The sequence below is a fragment of the Pelophylax lessonae genome (assembly GCF_965119305.1).
Source record: "Pelophylax lessonae genome assembly, chromosome: 5".
NCBI classification, from domain to species: domain Eukaryota; kingdom Metazoa; phylum Chordata; class Amphibia; order Anura; family Ranidae; genus Pelophylax; species Pelophylax lessonae.
Window position 1 is genome coordinate 543,095,571 of NC_138772.1, and position 20,122 is coordinate 543,115,692.

The 20,122-nt window shown below is 44.7% G+C and overlaps 1 protein-coding gene across 1 annotated transcript in view; it reads right to left on the reverse strand.

Annotated features, from left to right (window-relative positions):
• The window catches only part of LOC309556168 (uncharacterized protein), a 216,924-nt gene that overhangs the window by 65,459 nt on the left and 131,343 nt on the right, over positions 1 to 20,122 (reverse strand). Inside the window, exons 15-18 of the mRNA XM_082258529.1 lie at positions 18,168 to 18,284; positions 14,664 to 14,762; positions 12,098 to 12,298; positions 8,046 to 8,144 (exon numbers count right to left, since the gene is read on the reverse strand). Of these exons, the coding sequence (XP_082114655.1) occupies positions 8,046 to 8,144; positions 12,098 to 12,298; positions 14,664 to 14,762; positions 18,168 to 18,284 (516 nt within the window). The remainder of the gene's footprint in view (positions 1 to 8,045; positions 8,145 to 12,097; positions 12,299 to 14,663; positions 14,763 to 18,167; positions 18,285 to 20,122) is intronic.

The following is a 20,122-nucleotide window of genomic DNA, read 5'->3' on the forward strand; positions in this document are numbered from 1 at the left end:
CCATAAAAAGTGCAATTGCTCTGGCTTGATCGTTCAAAGTGCTTGTTCCAAAATTGAATAAGATGGATCACTTACCAGATGACGTGGGTCTTATGTGTCGTATGACACTAAGACCTTTCAGGCTATAGTGGCCCCCTGGACCAAGTGGCTTTTCCCTTGTAGGTGGTCCTGTGGGCTATTTTTGGCTCCTCTGGACTCCGGGATATATTATTCAGGAATGATGGAAAAGGAGAAAAGAAATGCTCCAAATAGCGTAATAAAGTCTTAAAAAGTTTTATTTCCCATCCATCGGGTTCAGACAAGTTTAAAAATCATAAACACGCTATCCCTGGTGGTCAGCGGTGCGGGCTGCGTGTCCTCCTCGCGGAATCACGGCTAACTTCCGGCTTGTGTTCCAACTAGGGTAGCGTTTTTCAAAAACTCTGAAGGCGTCACTGGAAGTGACGAAACGCGTCAGTTTGGACCGCATAACGTCATCACGACACATAAGACCCACGTCATCTGGTAAGTGATCCATCTTATTCAATTTTGGAACAAGCACTTTGAACGATCAAGCCAGAGCACTTGCACTTTTTATGGATAAACATCTATTGAGGACATTAACTGCCTGAACATCAATTACTATTTATCATTGGACTCTCATATTTATATATTATACTGTTGATTAATGTATATATTTTAGTCACAGTCACTTATGTACACCAGAATATTAATCTTTGTCATTTTAATGTCCTTTAATATTCAATCACACTTATTTTATACTATTTTATATGTTTCTATTGTTTAAGTGGTATTTATGGAGACACATTGGCACTTTACAAGCACAGGTTAATTTTTATTGGTAATTTATAGGAATTCTAGTTGTTTTGCAATAGCAAGCGCTGTATTTGGCCTTTTTAAAGACCATTTTTTGGCATCTTATTCATTCATTTTTACAGCAGCTGCTTATTTTAGCTATTCTCACCCATTTTATATTAATATATTGTCTCTTTAATTTTTCATATTTATTGGCTACCTTATACTTGGCGCAGGGAATATACTTTGTATATATTTTCTACATTCACTCCTTATCCCTGAATTCTGCCCTACATACTAATAACCTCTGCCTTCTGTGTTACATACTACTGACCTGTGCCCTCTGTTACATATCACTGACTTCTGTAATCTGTGATAAATAATACTGACCTCTGCATTACATACTGCTGACATTTGCACTCTTTGTTAATTGATACTGACCTCTATATTCTGTTACTTACTACTGACCTCTACTTACTCTTGCCCTTTGCCAACTGTGTTACTTACTCCTGACCCCTACATTCTGCCCTACATACTACTGACCTCTGAACTCTGTGTTACTGACAGACCACTGCACTCTGCATTACTTAGTACTGATCTCTGCACTCTGCATTAAATACTACTGACCTCTGCATTACATACTACTGACATCTACACTCTGTGTTAATTGATACTGACCTCTGCACTCTTAGAACCAAAAAACATATAGAGAGTATATAGGATATATCTCCAAAGAACAAGGGACTTTTGAGGAAGTGTTAACGTCAATGAGGTGAGCACAATACCACCATGATTAAAATGTATACATTTTATTAGTGTTCCAGTTAGTTAAAAACATAATTAATACAATTCAATATTGGTACAGCTGAGACAGTACAGTCCAATATAAACATAATATGATATGTAGATGTAGTATATTGTTCACTAAATACTACTATGACCTCTGCACTCTGTTACTTACTACTGACCTCTGCGCTACTTACTCTTGCCCTTTGCCAACTGCGTTACTTTCTCCTGACCCCATGCATTCTGCCCTACATACAATGACCTCTGAACTCTGTGTTACATACCACTTTCCTCTGCACACTGCAATACTCACTCTTACCTCAACCCTCTGCGTTGCTTACTCTGATCTCTGCACTCTGCATTACATACTACTGACCTCTGCACTCTGCGTTACATACTACTGACCCCTGCATTACATAGTACTGACCTATGCATTACATAGTACTGACCTCTGCACTCTGTGTTACTTTCTACTGACCTCTGCACTCTTTGTTACTTAATACTGACCTCTGCTTTATTTACTAAAGAGAAAATACCGTGAAATTGGCCCAAGCCCCAAAATACGGGTAATACATTCACAAGAAAAGAGAAAGTATGGGTTTTAGGGCCCGATTGAAATAGGAAAACCAAGGATCCATTTTAGTAAAAAATTAAACATTTTATTTACATCACATATAAAAAAGATATATGGTGTGTTACATGAGGGATTCCTGAAAAACAAACAGAAGCAATCCCCCATATGTTCACCACAACATGACAATTAAAAACTACAGCACAGAAATATACCCCTTGTAGGGGGCTAATACATGCTTCAAGCTGGTGTTTATGCGAGAAGTCTCTGTTGTTATTCGGTTTGAGGGTCCCAATGACCCAACGTGTTTCGCATCAGGCTTCGTCAGGGCCAAAGAGACCGAGCAATACCGATATTTCTTGCAGTATATAGTGTTGTTAATAGGCAGGACATATAGATTCCTATGTTCATGAATCTCTTGTAAGTACACGTTTAGTAGAACCGATCAATCTAAGGTTTCTGTTCCTTCAGTTCATATAGGTTCCCCATATGTAGTAGTGGTGATTTGTTCCTCCCCTCTCTCTGAGTATATCCTCTTACTGGTTTAGATCAGTCAAAGAAGGCACTGCATTTTGGCTACTTAGGTGAGTATCAAAGGCATAGTATTAATCCAGCCCAGTCTTGGGTTGCAATTTTTTTGTAGATAGGCCTTCCCAAGCGACGTCACTCAGTGTGATAATACGCTCTAATTATGGTTTGAGGAGATACATGGAGACAGGACCCATCAGAGTCTCTTAGTAGATGACCCCCATCATTATTGTGCAAAGTCACCTGATCAGAGACCAAAACCTCTATGGGTGATAGGTAGCCGCTTGTCCTGCCTGCTAACCTCAAACCGAATAACAACAGAGACTTCTCGCACCAACACCAGCTTGAAGCATGTGTTAGCCCCCTACAAGGGGTATATTTCTGTGCTGTAGTTTTTAATTGTCATGTCGTGGTTAACATATGGGTTATTGCTTCTGTTTGTTTTTCAGGAATCCCTCATGTAACACACCATATATCTTTTTTATATGTGATCTAAATAAAATGTTAAATTTTTTACTAAAAACGGATCCTTGGTTTTCCTATTTCAATCGGGCCCTAAAACCCATACTTTCTCTTTTCTTGTGAATGTATTACCTGCTTTATTTACTCTTGTAACCTGTGTTACTCACTCCTGATCCCTGCATTCTGCCCTACATACTACTGACCTCTGCACTCTGTGTTTACATACTACTGTCTCCTGCTCTCTTCCATGTTGCTCAGATATATTTCTTTCCACCTCTCCAGGGTTGCCTATCCCTGTGTTAGTCAAACAACCAAACAAAGTTTATCACAAATTCATAATTGTCCAGTAGACACAAAAATAAGCCATTCTAGTGGATCTACTGAAATCTTACTGAACACGTCCTACGTGGGACTGTCTGCCTTTACAATAAACTTAAGATCAGTCCAGATATTGCAAAGAGAAACATGCAGTCTTTCACTACAGGATAAAACTCCCAGTACAGTAAACCTAAGGACGTGGATGTGCAATTTTACTTGATTTACTTTATTTTCATGCCTCATTTTTCTTCTTGTTGAAAAAATTAAAAATGCCCAATGGTGGGTAATTTTTTGGCAAAAGAATAGGTCCAGGACACTTGAAAGGGGTTTCTGGAAACCTTTGGGTCCATTTAATGCTTTGAAACCACCATAACACACCTACATTTTTGCCTTCCACATGACCGTGTAGTTCACAAAATTGGAAAAAGTTTACCAAAATCTTACCTAAATTTTGGGGAAACAAAAACTCTTACTTTATTCCATCCCTGCTAGTTGCCTGGCTGTTATGCAGAACTTCTGGCTTCAATTCTGGACAAGTCAGTGATGCAGAACAAGTATACAGGTCTTCAAATTCAATACTATTAATATTGTACTTGTTCCAGGTTAGCAACTCAAATTATTGAAGTAGGAGGATAAGCATGACAGCCAGGCAACTAGCACTTCCAGAATGAGAAGTCAGTAACGGCAGGCTCCATGTTTCTATAGGGTTACGCCATGGTATATATACCCCCATTAAGGAATAAAGAGTCCTCAAAAAGCCAATAGCCTACTGTAGTGAAATGACCATGAAGGAAATTCTTTCAGCATTTTCGGGTAAACATCAAGGCCACAATTTGAGAATTGTCGGCTCAGGACAATCAGAGGGAGGAAAGGGAGCAGCACAAAGGGAAGTCCTCCGCAGACGTCTGATCGCCTGCAGGGCCAACAATACAGGAAGGGATACTTAGCGTGTCAGGCCGGTGGTACTTTCATGTCTGAGATGACACTTGTATGAGAGGTGTTGGTTCTGAGGTCACCCAGCACATATTATGCAGGCGGCGTGCGTCACTGAGAACAACAAACGTTGCGCACACACGTGTTACTGTATACATTCTGGGCTCACCGCAGACTCACAATCACCAGAGAGGAATCTGCATTCTCCACATACTTCCTACAAGGCTGAGAAAAGACAAATGCCCATTAAAATGTATCTGCGGGCACAGCTAGATTTGAAGGAAAAGGCTCAGTAATGTTGTCTGATTATGGAGATCTGGCTTTCAATGCTGAAGAAAGAAAGGGAAATTTCACAAATTGAAAGATCTCCCCTCTATTACATTTCCACTTATATCTGTAACATTTTGTATTTCCCATCAGTGATGCCAGGGAAACCTAAGCCTATCACTGCCAGAGGGGTGACCATTTAAAAAATAATTTTAGGCCTGAAGATCACTTCAAACCTCCAAAATATTAAATATTTTCTGAAAGAAGACATCCTGGAGCAGGGGCTGAATGGCACATGGGGCAAGTACAATCCAGAGGCCCATGGTGCAGAGGCTCAGCCCCCCTCCCACTCTCCCTCTTACCGGCCTCCTTCTGACCCCATTCCAGGCTGAAGCTCCGTTCCAGGTACTCTCTACCAATGTTCCCTCTAATTTTTTACTGTGCTGAACAAATAAAAAAATTTCTGAGCGCAAACCTTTAGACTGAGCATTGGGGGGGGACGTTAATGCAGAGTGACCAGCGTGCCCCCAATCAATGCAGAGTGCCCACAGCATTGCCCCCGATCAATGCAGAGTGCCCACAGCATTGCCCCCAATCAATGCAGAGTGCCCACAGCATTGCCCCCAATCAATTGCAGAGTGCCCACAGCATCGCCCCAATCAATTGCAGAGTGCCCACAGCATTGCCCCCAATCAATGCAGAGTGCCCACAGCATTGCCCCCAATCAATGCAGAGTGCCCACAGCATTGCCCCCAATCAATGCAGAGTGCCCACAGCATTGCCCCCAATTAATTCAGAGTGCCCACAGCATTGTCCCCAATCAATGCAGAGTGCCAACAGCATTGCCCCCAATCAATGCAGAGTGCCAACAGCATTGCCCCCAATCAATTGCAGAGTGCCCACAGCATTGCCCCCAATCAATTGCAGAGTGCCCACAGCATTGCCCCCAATCAATGCCGAGTGCCCACAGCATTGCCCCCAATTAATTTAGAGTGCCCACAGCATTGCCCCCAATCAATGCAGAGTTCCAACAGCATTGCCCCCAATCAATGCAGAGTGCCAACAGCATTGCCCCAATCAATGCAGAGTGCCCACAGCATTGCCCCCAATCAATGCAGAGATGCCAGCGTTCCCCCCGCGAGACCCGTGCACTTACCTCACGGCAGCTTCTCTTCAGTCCCCGCGTCTCCTCAGTCCTTCCGCCTCCTCCTCAGACCTCGGCCAATGGCATGGGGTGGTTTGCCTTTCGGCCAATCAGGAAGCGGGAGGACCCGCTCCCTGATTGGCCAGGAGGAGGATCCGTGTGACAATAGCCAATTTTCATTCGCTATTGTCACACAATGGGCGGGCTCTCGGGGCGCACTGCTCACTACCTTTACCGTCTTCATGCGGCTGCGCGGTCTGAATTTGTGCTGCCCCGGACCGTCAATTAGACTGCGTGGCGGCGCATGCGCGCAGCTTAAAGGGAACGGTGCTCTCTACCCATCGGCTGAATCGGGGTTCCTGACCTGGCCAGAAGGGGGCAGCTGGGGGGAGCTGGGACAGATCGGTTGGGGTTGGACAGGAGAGAGTCTCCAGTGGGGCATGGAACCTGCTTCTGCTCAGACACAGTTTACACCACCAATGCTGGGGTGGGGGGAGGATTGCCTGCACTCTGTCCTTGTCTTCATCCTGCACTCCGTAGGTCAGTGGAAGGAACTTTTTGCTTCTCTTCACCAGGAATCCTTTAGATTCTTTAGTCTGTGGCAGAAGCAGTCTAGCCTTTTTACAGGGCATCAGAGTGGCCCAGGGGCAATTGCCCCCCTTCCCCCTGGCCCAGTCCTCCCCTGGATGCCACTGCCATTGACACTGGCATTGCTGGTTACTGACTCTCCCTATCCAGTAACGTTACTTCCACTAGATCAGTGGTCTCTAAACTGTGGCCCATGGGGCCAGATGTGGCCCTTTGCTTGCCTTTATCTGGCCCTTGGGGCATTATTCCATCCACTTACATCAATAAATGGGTTCAATTTCTCCCAAAGACTCCAATGATGGGGTGCAATGTCTACCAATTCGCCCAATGATGGGGCACTATACCTTCCAATGACACCAACAATGGGGCACAATTCCTCCTACTGACATTAACGATGGGGCACAATTTCTCTCACTAACACCAAAGAAGTGGCATTTTTTACTCCCACTAATGCTGGGACATTTTCTACTCCTGATGGCCCAGTCTGGCCCACTGTAAAGTCTGAAGGACAGTAAACTGGCCCTTTGTTTAGAAAAATTGTAGACCCCTGCACTTAATCAATAAAGTCGAATCAAGCATCTGTCTACATTCTAAGCCCTGATGAAGGGAGAATATGTTTGGCCTTGAAACACGTTGGCTTTTTTTTTTGGCAAACCATTAATTTAGAGTCAAAACTTAAAAAGAAATTGCTGACAGGCAACATTTTTATGACAGAAGAGACCCTATTGACCCATAAACCCCTCTCCCAGCCTGTCAGCATTTGTGTACACTGCTACATATATATGGCGCCCCCCTGTGCTGTGACTGTGATTTACACAGAAGTGACGTCATTACAGCCTAGCCAATCAAATGGCCAAAGAGTTCAAACCCAAAAAGAAGACTGGAAGAACTGGAAGCACCCACGACTGACAGAATTGCTGACAGATCAGTGCTGGAGGGGATCATTTGGCAGGTAAGTCAGACATAATGTTCTCATATGCTGTGCATACTAGTACATCATAGCATAAAGCTTATGGGGGTCATTTTTTTAGTTTATTTTTTTATTGTGGAGGTTTATTTCCACTTAATTGCGACCTGAACTTTTTTAGCATTAGGTCTGGTGCTCCTTCAGTTGAAACAGTATGTGCAGGGGCAGAGGGTCAATTGCCCCCCGGGCCACTCTGATGCTTACCTACTGAGTGCGGGTTGAAGACAAGGACAGAGCTCAGGCCTCCCTACCCCCCCCCCCCCCCTAGCATGGATGGTGTAAACTGTGTCTGAGCAGATGCCAGTTCCATGACCCACTGGAGACTCTCCTTCCCTGGCCAGCCCAAACCAAGCTCTCCCAGCTCTCCGCCCCCTGCTGGCCAGGTTGGGAACCTGGATTTAGCTGGTGAGTAGAGAGTACCTGGAGGAGGGCTTCAACCTGGAATGGGGGGTCATGAGGAGGATGGGAAGAGGGAGAGTGGGAGGGGGCCAAGTCACTGCACCATGGGCCTCTGGTTTGTACTTGCCCCCTGGGCCGAAAGTTTGCAGTCTGCCCCTGAGTATGTGCTCTGTCTTTGGGATTTTTCCGGCACACCGGCTATTCTGGCAAACACCTGAGTTGATGAAGTCCTAGGCCGGGCCTGGCGTTTTGCATTTTTGTAGCTCAATGACCCTAAGTGACCTTACTATGTCAGTAGCGTTGACGTCCGCCTTCATGTTAAGCAAGCTGTTACAGACGTCCAGCTGACCATTCCGGGCGGCGAGGTGGAGAGGAGTCCTCTTGGTCTGCAGAAGGAATCAGAGACAGTGGGCGGCGAAAGATTAGAACCCGGTGGCAATTTATCATAAAATCATTCTCGGGCACAGTTACAGTTTGGCTGTGTTATGGCGTTCACATTTATAATTTGCCTCTGTATTTGTCTTGTGTATACAGACAGAGGAAAATATGTAAACCACTTTATCCTCTACTTAGCGCTTACACGGCTGTACCCAGCCGAATCCTCTTACTATTTTTCTGGTCTGCCTGTACATCTTACTATTTAAAAAGAAACCTGTATGGAGAAATAGGAGACCATCATTTCTGAAATGCTGAATGCCTGGCTGTCTCTGGCATCTGTCGCTGACCTGTAACAAGCATGCAGGCAGTGAAGGCAGAGGTCCTGGTCTGTACACTTTTTCCAGGTCAGGGGCTCAAAGATTTGAAGCTGCTGGAATTTAGACAAGTGCACAGGGCCATCTTACCAATTGGGCACGCCGGCCAGTTGCCCGGGGGCCCCACTTACCCAGCCCCAACCAATGCTCTTCAGATGGCACATGATGTGCGGTCTGTTTCGTTCCGAATAAATATTTGGACAAATTCTTCCTTATTCGAGATTCAGATATATCCGAATCCCCGAAATTACAGTACAAACTAATTTTACCGAATTCTCCGAATGACGAAACTAAATTCGTCCAAATTTCCAAAATTAAAATTAAAATTCGACTTAAAGCGGAGTTCCAGCCTTTTCTGTGTTTATTAAAAGTCAGCAGCTACAAAAAGTGTAGCTGCTGACTTTTAATAAACACACACTCATCTGTCCCCCGGTCCAGCGATGCGGCCGCCCGAAGCCTCGATCCTCTCCCTCTGGTCTGGGCGGCGCCGGCATCACTGCTGTGGGCACCCGGCTGTGACAGTTTGCGGCTTCACAGCCGGGTACGCACTGCACATGCGCGAGTTGCGCTGCGCATCTTGATTGGCCGGCAATCTTCTGGGACCTCTGACGTGTCCCAGAAGATTGCAGGGAGGGAGGGGGAGAAAAGAACTTCCATTCAGGGCGCCACAGTGCTCCAAGCGGAAGTGGGAGCGGGTACATGTCAAAACTAGGTACCTGCTGCCCCCCCAAAAAAAATGACATGCCAAATGTGGCATATCAGGGGGAAAGGACTAATTAAAGCGGAAGTTCCACTTTTGGGTGGAACTCCGCTTTAAATCCATCTGGTGAGTGGCCCCTAATAATAAGTTGGAGGAACACCACTAAGGAGCACGTTTGAGAAGGCATATTGAGCACATTTAGGCACATGGTGTGGAAGAAATATAATTTCGCCTGTCTTTGGACACTTTTTGTATAATTTTTTGGACACTTTTTGAAAAAGTTATATATGATTATGTAAGCATTGAGTGATATTGGTATAAGTTTATTACGGTTATATATTTATGCACATGAATATCTATCATTATTATAAGTAGCACCTCAAATTTAATTCCACCCACAACTGAAGTATCAATAAGAGAAATCCAGTAATCTCAACCATACCGTCCCCATATTGATGAACAGGGCCATGGATAGGATGGGAGAGCCGGCCCTTTAGTGAAGGAACTGGGCCCTATCAGTCAAGCAGGGGGTCCAGGGGCAGAGACAGGACTCTTTAAATACCTTTGGGTGCATACACAATAATTCCATGTGTCATGGTTTCCAGCAGGTCAATAAAAGGTTCCTGGTTCCCATCAGTTAAGCAGCAGGGGCCCAGGAACAAAGATGAGACTATTTACTAATTTTTCCCCTGTTATGGGGCCTCTCCAGTTATGGCATCTTTAAGTTGAGGGGTAGGGGAGGGGCCAGTAAATATAAAATGCCATGGGGCATGGATGGAGTTGTGACCTGAAGAGGGAGGCCATGCCTCCGAAACGCGTCATCATAGCAACAGATTGGGTTTGACATTCCTCCCTCCTATCCGCCGAGACTTCCCCGATGCCATTGTTCTCCAGGCTGGACCGATGCGCACATGCGCGGCAGGGGCCGTCGGGCACAGTGGATCCAGACGCTGGAGCGTACTGCGCTCTCAGCAGACCAGGAGATAGACATCACACGCCTGGACACAGGAGCACGGATCGGGTTCCCGGTGCACTTAAAGAGGCCATTAACGTTAGGAGGCTGTTGGCATGCTCAATATCCCCAGTCTACATGTGAGTGCAAAATTTTTAAATCTGACAACTTTTAATAAAATGGAGTTACACTAGGTCGGATGTGCGCCCTGTCTCTCTTTTTGCTTTTTACAGTTGACTCATCCGCCACCCAGTGGATTTGACTGGAGCTGCAGCGACCTAGCCATCATATCTGAAGCTTATAATTAAAGAAGGATGGTTTTTACCAGCATCCCTTGGACTTGCTTGATCTGCGCATCTATGGTGAAAATATCTTTTTTCGTTTCACACTCATTTTTGAGAGCAGACTGCATAAGGCTCCATTCACATTAGCACTTTTCCAAAAGTCTCTTGATTTCCAGTATGACTTTGAAGCACGACTTTGATGAGACTTTTGGTTTGACTTTGATTCAAATTAAAATTCTCTCTTATTTAAAATGCATCAAAATTCGCACCAAAGTAGTGAAGGCAGCTTTTCAAAAATCGCTGCAACTTTAAGTTACACCAGGTTCTATAGAAAAGAATGGGCTGCCACTTGTCAAGCGACTTTGATGTTCAAATTCGCATGACAAGTCGCACAAGTGTGAATGGAGCCTAATCCTCCCTGCTGCAGGGCTACCAACAATTAAATTAACCACTTAAGCCCCGGAAGATTTTACCCCCTTCCTGACCAGAGCCTATTTTGCAATTCGGCACTGCGTGAATTTAACGGACAATTGCGCGGTTGTGCGATGCTTTAACTAAACTAATTTTATGTCTTTTTTTTCCCCACAAACAGAGCTTTCTTTTGGTGGTATTTGATCACCTGTGGAATTTTTTGATCATGCGCTATAAACAAAAAAAGAACGTCAATTTTGCAAGAATAACAATATTTTTCACATTTTTTTATATGAAATTCCCCAAAAAAATGTAAAAATCTAAATTTTTTAACATTTTAGGCCAATTTTGTTTTATGCTACATATGTTTGGTAAAAAAAATCACAACAAGCGTATTTTGATTGGTTTGCGCAAAAGTTATTGCGTTACAGTACTAAGGGAAAGATTTTTGTCTTTTTTTTTTTTTTTTTTTTTGAGTGGTGGCAGCGATCTGCAATTTTTTTTGCGGGACTGCGACATTGCGGCGGACAGATCGGACCCTTGACTGACATTTTTTACACTTTTGGGGTTACCAGTGACATTACTACAGTAATCAGTGCTATACATATGCACTGTTACTGTAAAAATGACACTGGCAGTGAAGGGGTTAACTTTTTTTTTGCGAGGGAAGGGTTAAGTGTTTCCCTAGGGGCGTGCTTCTAACTGTGATTGGATGTGGCTTGAGGTGTAAGAACAGAGATCAACGGTCCTACATAGCAGAACCGTATGATCACTATTCTTACACAGGGGAGAATGACAGGCGGCTTTGTTTACATTAGCCGCTTGCCTTTCTCCCGGTGTAACGGACAATCGCGAGTGCCCGGCAGTGCGGGGGGGTCCGTGAGCGAGCGGGAGCGTGCCTCCGGCGGCGCGCGCTCGCTCCCTAGAGCCTCACAGGCTAGCGACGTAGACCTACGTCGCTTTGCCTGTGAGGCACTGACTGCCGACGTAAATTGTCGCTAGGCAGTCGGCAAGTGGTTAAAGTTCCAACCTCCTCTTCAATACCAATTTGGTGGGGAAGGCTGTAGCTTTAATAGTTCTGAGCAAACCTTTGGCTCATCCCATCCCAAGGAGGAAGGGGGGTCCCTATCAGACAGACGGTATGGGGCCCCACGACTTCTAATAACGGCCCTATTGATGAATTGTGAATTGCTTCTGATGGGGGATTCAGATTTTATAGCTTGCAAGGAATGTTGCTTACCAAGGACATGGCATCAATACCGGCGAGGTAATTTCCCACCAGCAGTTTAACAAGGTGATTGCAGCCGTTTTCAGCGCACAGGTGAAGCGGCGTCAGGCCCAGTTTGGTTTTGGCATTGACGAAAGCCTTGTGCCGCAGCAGGATATCTGCCATCTTGTCGTGGCCGTTCTCACAAGCAAGGTGAAGGGCTGCTTTGCCGTGCTGCAGAGGATAAAACATTTTGTTATCTGGCAGGCTTTTCTAATCTGTAAAGTATTTTGGACAGAGTAAAGAAAGGTTCAAACCCCGTCAGCCAAAACTCTTTCTTTTGGTTTTGGATAGAGTTTAGAAAGGTTAGATCCCCTGTTTGCCAACACTTTTTCTATTGGTTTAGGGGTGGCGTGTAGAAGGGTTAGAATCCTCATCAGGTAGTTAGAGAGTTCTAAATGGTATTTTATTGGATAATCAGTAGAATAAGAAAGCCAAGGTGTTTCGGGGGTTCAGACAAGCAAAGAACTCCATTTTTCACCAACTACGGGTGGAAGGATCTTACTATATAAATACAACTGTTATTACAATCCAGTCAGGTCCGCCATATTGAGATTACAAAAAACTTAGTCTGAACCCCCGAAACAAGGTCAACTAAGCTAGTTAGGGGATTGAAGGACCTAAATTATGAGGAGCGTTTACAAGCGCTTGATTTATTCTCCCAAGAGAAGAGACGCCTGAGAGGGGACATGATAGCGATTTACAAATACCTCAACGGTGATCTCAACATAGAAAAAAAACTATTCATTGCAAGGAATGTAAGAGGACACGGGGCCATACAATGCGATTAGAGGAGAAGCGTTTTAACCTCAGGCTACGCAAGGGTTTTTTTACACTAAGGTCAATAAGATTGTGGAGCTCTCTTCCACAAATGGTGGTAACTGAGGGGAGTATGGCTACTTTTAAAAGACTCTTGGACGTACATCTCCAAGATCAAAACATTCAGGGGTATGGGAAATGAATTCATCCACACACACCTACACAGGTTGAACTGAATGGACTATTATCTTTATTCAACCTCAACTACTATGTAACTAGATGTAACCCTTTGAAACGTGTTGGCTTTCTTATTTCACTAAAAAAAAATTCAATTTTGGGCTCTCCAACCATTGGTATGGCACCCTTACTACTTCATATATAGTTGAGGTTTCTATTGCTGTCTGTGTCCCAACTAAGTACATACCCCCTCTCTATTTTTATTTTCTTCAAGGAAAAATGTGGTGGAACATCCAACATTTTACAGATGTCACCGAACAGGAGGTGAGGGGAAATCATCCAATGGGGGCATCATATTCCGCTCACTTTGTAGCAAATTCTTCTACATGTAAAAGGAAATCTTGCCAAAAGGACAAAGAGAACAAAAAAAAACGCATTTTTGCTTTTAGCCATTTTAACAACCATGTTATACTTAAATTTTTTATTATACTGTATATAAAAGTGGTGGTCAACTTTCTCAAACTGGCAGGGGAAGGGAGGCCAAAATATGGTTCCTGATGTCAACAAAGGGCCACCCATAATATCTGGTAAATGTAATGCCATAGAAAACTGTCAGAGACTGCAAACATATTGCAGGAGATCATCAGAGACTGCAGACATACTACAAGTGTTGGTCAGAGACTGCAGATATACTACAGGAGATAGTCAGAGACTGCAGACATAGTACAGGAGATGGTCAGAGACTGCAGACATGATACAGGAGATAGTCAGAGACTGCAGACATAGTACAGGAGATGGTCAGAGACTGCAGACATATTACATGAGATGGTGAAAGACTGCAGACATAGTACAGGAGATGGTCAGAGACTGCAGATATACTACAGGAGATAGTCAGAGACTGCAGACATATTACAGGAGATTGTGAAAGTCTGCGGACATACTACAGGTGGTGGTCAGAGACTGCAGACATAATACAGGAGATGATCAGAGACTGCAGACATAATACAGGAGATGATCAGAGACTGCAGACATACTACAGGTGGTGGTCAGAGACTGCACATGTACTACAGGAGATAGTCAGAGACTGCAGACATATTACAGGATATGGTGAAAGACTGCAGACATGCTACAGTAGATAGTCAGAGACTGCAGACATACTACAGGTGTTGTGGTCAGAGACTGCAGATATACTACCGGAGATAGTCAGAGACATACTACAGGAAATGGTCATAGACTGAAGACATATTATGAGAGATGGTCGAAGACTGGGGACATGTTACAGCAGATAGCCAGAGACTAAAGACAAGTTGGGAGAGATGGTCAGAGACTGAGGACATACTTCAAGAGATGGTCAAAGATGGCAAACAGCAAAAAGGTCCCTTAGCACCCAAGGCTGACTGGCCAAAGTGTTCCCCCATCCATTAGCTGTGAACTATTTGAGCAGTATACTTTGGAACCACTTTCCTGCTGAACCACCCATGGCACCCACTTCCTCCACCTATCACTTGGCCTGGTCTTGCCCAGATCTACTCTTCAAACCAAGAGACAGATTTCTCATCATCACCCTATACACCAGCCCAACCTCTCAAAGCAAACATCTTACCTCATCAAACACATCCACCCTGGCATGATTCTGGAGCAGAATCTTCACCACTCCGGTGTGACCGCTCTCTGCCGCCACCAGTAATGGAGACCAGCCGTTCTGGAATAGAACAAGTGTCACATCAGGGGACAATCTACAATGAATAGGGACAAGCTACAACACATGAGGACGATCTGCAATACATGGGGACAATCTTCAACTAATGAGGACAATATACAACACATAAGGACAATATACAACACATGAGGACAATCTACAATGTAAAAGGTCAACCTACAACACGAGAACAATATACAATACACAGGGAAAACCTACAGCACATTAGGAAAACCTACAATCTACAACTCAAGAAGACAATCTACAACACTTGGGGGGACAATCTACAATACATAAGGACAACCTACAACACAGGGTGACAACATACAACACATGAAGACAACCTAATGTACATCACATGAAGACAATCTACAACATACTGTATGGGAACAATTAACAACACACCAGGATAACCTACAAAAATCAGGGGACAACCTACAATACATAGACAACCTACAACACAGGGGGGCAATCTACAACACATGGGGACTATCTACAACACATGAAGACAATCTACAGCACATGGGGACAACCTAGAACACACAGGAAAAATCTACAACACATGGGGACAATCTACAACACATTAGGGTAATCTACAACACATGGGAACAATCTACAACCTATAAGGACAACCTACAACACAGGGGGGCAATCTACAACACAGGGGGGGGAAATCTACAACACAGGGGGGCAATCTACAACACAAGGGGGCAATCTACAACACAAGGGGGCAATCTACAACACAGGGGGGGGGATCTACAACACAAGGGGGCAATCTACAACACAGGGGGGGGGGAAATCTACAAAACAAGGGGGCAATCTACAACACATGAGGACTATCTACAACATATGGGGACAACCTAGAACACACAGGAAAAATCTACAACATATGGGGACAATTTACAACACATAAGGACAATCTAAAACACAGGGGGGCAATCTACAACACAGGGGGACTATCTACAACACATGAAGACAATTTACAGCACATGGGGACAACCTAGAACACATAGGAAAAATCTACAACACATGGGGACAATCTACAACATATAAGGACAACCTACAACACAGGGGGGCAATCTACAACACAAGGGGGGAAATCTACAACACAAGGGGGCAATCTACAACACAAGGGGGCAATCTACAACACAAGGGGGCAATCTACAACACAGGGGGGGGGGAATCTACAACACAAGGGGGCAATCTACAACACAGGGGGGAAAATCTACAACACAAGGGGGCAATCTACAACACATGAGGACTATCTACAACACATGGGGACAACCTAGAACACACAGGAAAAATCTACAACATATGGGGACAATTTACAACACATAAGGACAATCTAAAACACAGGGGGGCAATCTACAACACAGGGGGGAAATCTACAACACAGGGGGATAACCCACAACACATGAAGACAATCTACAACACTTGGGGACAATCTACAACACTTGGGGACAGCCTAGAACACAAAGGGACAATCTACAACCCATAAGGGCAATCTACAACACTTGGGGACAATCTACAACACACAGAGACAGTCTACAACATATAAGGACAACCTACAACACAGGGGGGCAATCTACAACACAGGGGGGGAAATCTACAACACAAGGGGGCAATCTACAACACAAGGGGGCAATCTACAACACAAGGGGGGGGGGAAATCTACAACACAAGGGGGCAATCTACAACACGGGGGGGGGAATCTACAACACAAGGGGGCAATCTACAACACATGAGGACTATCTACAACACATGGGGACAACCTAGAACACACAGGAAAAATCTACAACATATGGGGACAATTTACAACACATAAGGACAATCTAAAACACAGGGGGGCAATCTACAACACAGGGGGACTATCTACAACACATGAAGACAATTTACAGCACATGGGGACAACCTAGAACACATAGGAAAAATCTACAACACATGGGGACAATCTACAACATATAAGGACAACCTACAACACAGGGGGGCAATCTACAACACAAGGGGGGAAATCTACAACACAAGGGGGCAATCTACAACACAGGGGGGGAAATCTACAACACAAGGGGGCAATCTACAACACATGAGGACTATCTACAACACATGAGGACAACCTAGAACACACAGGAAAAATCTACAACATATGGGGACAATTTACAACACATAAGGACAATCTAAAGCACAGGGGGGCAATCTACAACACAGGGGGGAAATCTACAACACAGGGAGATAACCTACAACACATGAAGACAATCTAAAACACTTGGGGACAATCTACAACACTTGGGGACAGCCTAGAACACAAAGGGACAATCTACAACCCATAAGGGCAATCTACAACACTTGGGGACAATCTACAACACACAGAGACAGTCTACAACATATAAGGACAACCTACAACACAGGGGGGCAATCCACAACACAGGGGGGGGGGGAATCTACAACACAAGGGGGCAATCTACAACACAAGGGGGCAATCTACAACACAGGGGGGGGGGGGGGAATCTACAACACAAGGGGGCAATCTACAACACAGGGGGTGGGGGAAATCTACAACACAAGGGGGCAATCTACAACACATGAGGACTATCTACAACACATGGGGACAACCTAGAACACACAGGAAAAATCTACAACATATGGGGACAATTTACAACACATAAGGACAATCTAAAACACAGGGGGGCAATCTACAACACAGGGGGGAAATCTACAACACAGGGGGATAACCTACAACACATGAAGACAATCTACAACACTTGGGGACAATCTACAACACTTGGGGACAGCCTAGAACACAAAGGGACAATCTACAACCCATAAGGGCAATCTACAACACTTGGGGACAATCTACAACACACAGAGACAGTCTACAACACATAAGGACAATCTATAACACATGGGGCTTTCATCATTCTGCAGCTCTTGTTTTCAAAAGTAAAGAGTGGATTGGTGGCTATGAAAAGCATTATTTTTCTTCCACTAGATGTCCTCTGTCTGAAGGCCAACATCATTCAACCCACTTCCTCTGAGCCCAGGTCATCCTGGGCCCACCACCAGTCTATGACTAGAAAGTGAAAGGTGAAGCAGCACAGTAATGAGCTCATCTCTCTCCTCCTACCAGCATGCTTCTTGCCAGCACATGCCAGGAGTTCAGCTTTAAAATGATTATAATTATTATTATGATTGAATTATATTACGCTCACATCTTTAGTTCTGTACAAAGTCAATAGAAGCCACTCATTATATATACACTATTTTTCCAGCCTATTTTCTGAGGGTATATAAGCCAGCATATTAGCATGATAGCCAAACGACTAACAATTTCAGTCTGAGACCCCCCTCCCCCAATAGGGACTGTCCTATAATATGAGGGACCCTTCTGTATGCCCTATGTAAGGTTCTAACCTTGGCCTGCTTGTTCATGGTCTGCTGAATGCAGCTGCCTCCGATATGGGTAATCATCTCCGATAGCACTTCCGTGTTCCCCGTCCTGGCGCAGTAATGCAGCGGAGTCTCGCCGGCCTTGTTTATCAGAAAACACAATGTGTATTTAGAACATTTGTACATACATTTTAGTTTGTTACTTACTTACTTCCATTCAGGACAATATAATATCACACTTATCTTCTCTCTGCCACATTTCCACCAATAGAGAACTACATTTGGACCACCAGGAGAATCCTGTGGAACTGATCTGGGAATTTCTTCTGTGTGTAGCACTACTCCCTTGGGAGCTGCTTGTGACGGGTTCCCCTGGGTTACCCATAGCAACAGTACAACAGTTAAGTGACTTCAAAGTGCATGGCTCAGTCTAGAAACAGTCCAGGAGTTTTGGTTTTTGTGGTTTTATTGGGAACTTGGATAGAAGGGAACAAGTGGGATACTCCAACTTGAATAAACTATGCACAATTTGCTGGGACATCTAGAAGTAACTGAGTGCGGCAAGGCCGCTGCTTCACCTTGTCACTAGCGATGAAGTAGTAATTAATGAACCTCCTTAGATAAGCTGTACTGTAGAACACTCTTCAGGGCCCTTCCTGGCACCCCCTTTGTTCCTATTCTTTAGGGCTTTCTACATGGCACTCCCTTTACTGTAATACTCTCCTTGTGAGCTAGCTCCTTGATCCCATGACTTCACTGGAGTGCTCCCCCTTCCTGGGCCAGACCCTTTGGCAGGTCCCTCAGTACTCACGGACACCTTTTTTCCAAAAGACTCTGCCAGCAGCTCCACCATCAGTTACAGTTCAGCTCCACACCTGGTTCACTAGGCTGACCGCCTTTAGGCCACCTTCCTCACACTCTGCAGGAGGAGAGACAGCCGTCTACCTCCTCCTGGGACACAGCTTCCCACCAAAAACACCCTGTCACATGCCCCCTCTGCTTTTATGAGCAATCCCAGGATGCATTGCAAGAATGCCCTCCCACTGGGACTCCCATAAAAGCGAATGTGTCACTGGCTGGGTTTCCTCCACTGTCCAACAAGCTCCCTCATTGGATACAGTGGGGGACACTCCCTCAGACCCAGTGAATCACACCTGGAAACATGTGACAGGCAACCTAATAGATCAGGCTCCCCTGATAAGCAGAAGGAGCATAGATGCATATACCTAGCACTTAACTAGGAGGGTGCTACATGTGTAAGTTATATACCATTGGCAGTTCATTACCTGACACCATCACAGACCTTGTTCCTGAGCCCATGTCATTCTACTATATCTTGCTGACCCTATAGATATCACTGTGCTTGGATGGAATACATACTGTATATAGGAACCATTTACCTGTCAAAAGTTTTGTATTTTTGTCCGTTCAGTCCTGAAATTTGCACAGCTCTGCCACACAGCACAGTCCTGTCAGGAGATCTGATTTGTCTCTGTTGTAGATATGTAAGACTTACTGGTTTTGCCAGTAAAACTACTTTTTTTTCTTCTGCCTCCTACCCCATGCTTCTTCCATTGGATAAAAATTCAATAAAAAAAAAAAATTCTGACCTATTTAGGCAGCGTGCCACAGGGTTCTGCGAATGCAAAGATGTACTACAGGTCTTTAGGAACCAGTGGAAACCTGCAGCACAAATGCACCCATGGGGGGGATGTCTGTGTGCGCGGTCGAATGCCACATAGTATTAAAATCCTAGACATCAGTATTGAGTGCGCATGCACAGGGAACCTGCCAGAGGCCATCGGCACATCTGTGCACATGTGAGATAAGTAAAGATGGAGGTGCAGGCGAGGAGGTGTGGGGCAAAAATATTGGGGGACTGAGGTTCCTTTTTAATGAATAAAGCCAGGTTGTGTTCTGTTCTTACCCTTTGACAAAATCAAGTGCCTGTGACGAAATGCATCAGAATGGTGCCAAAT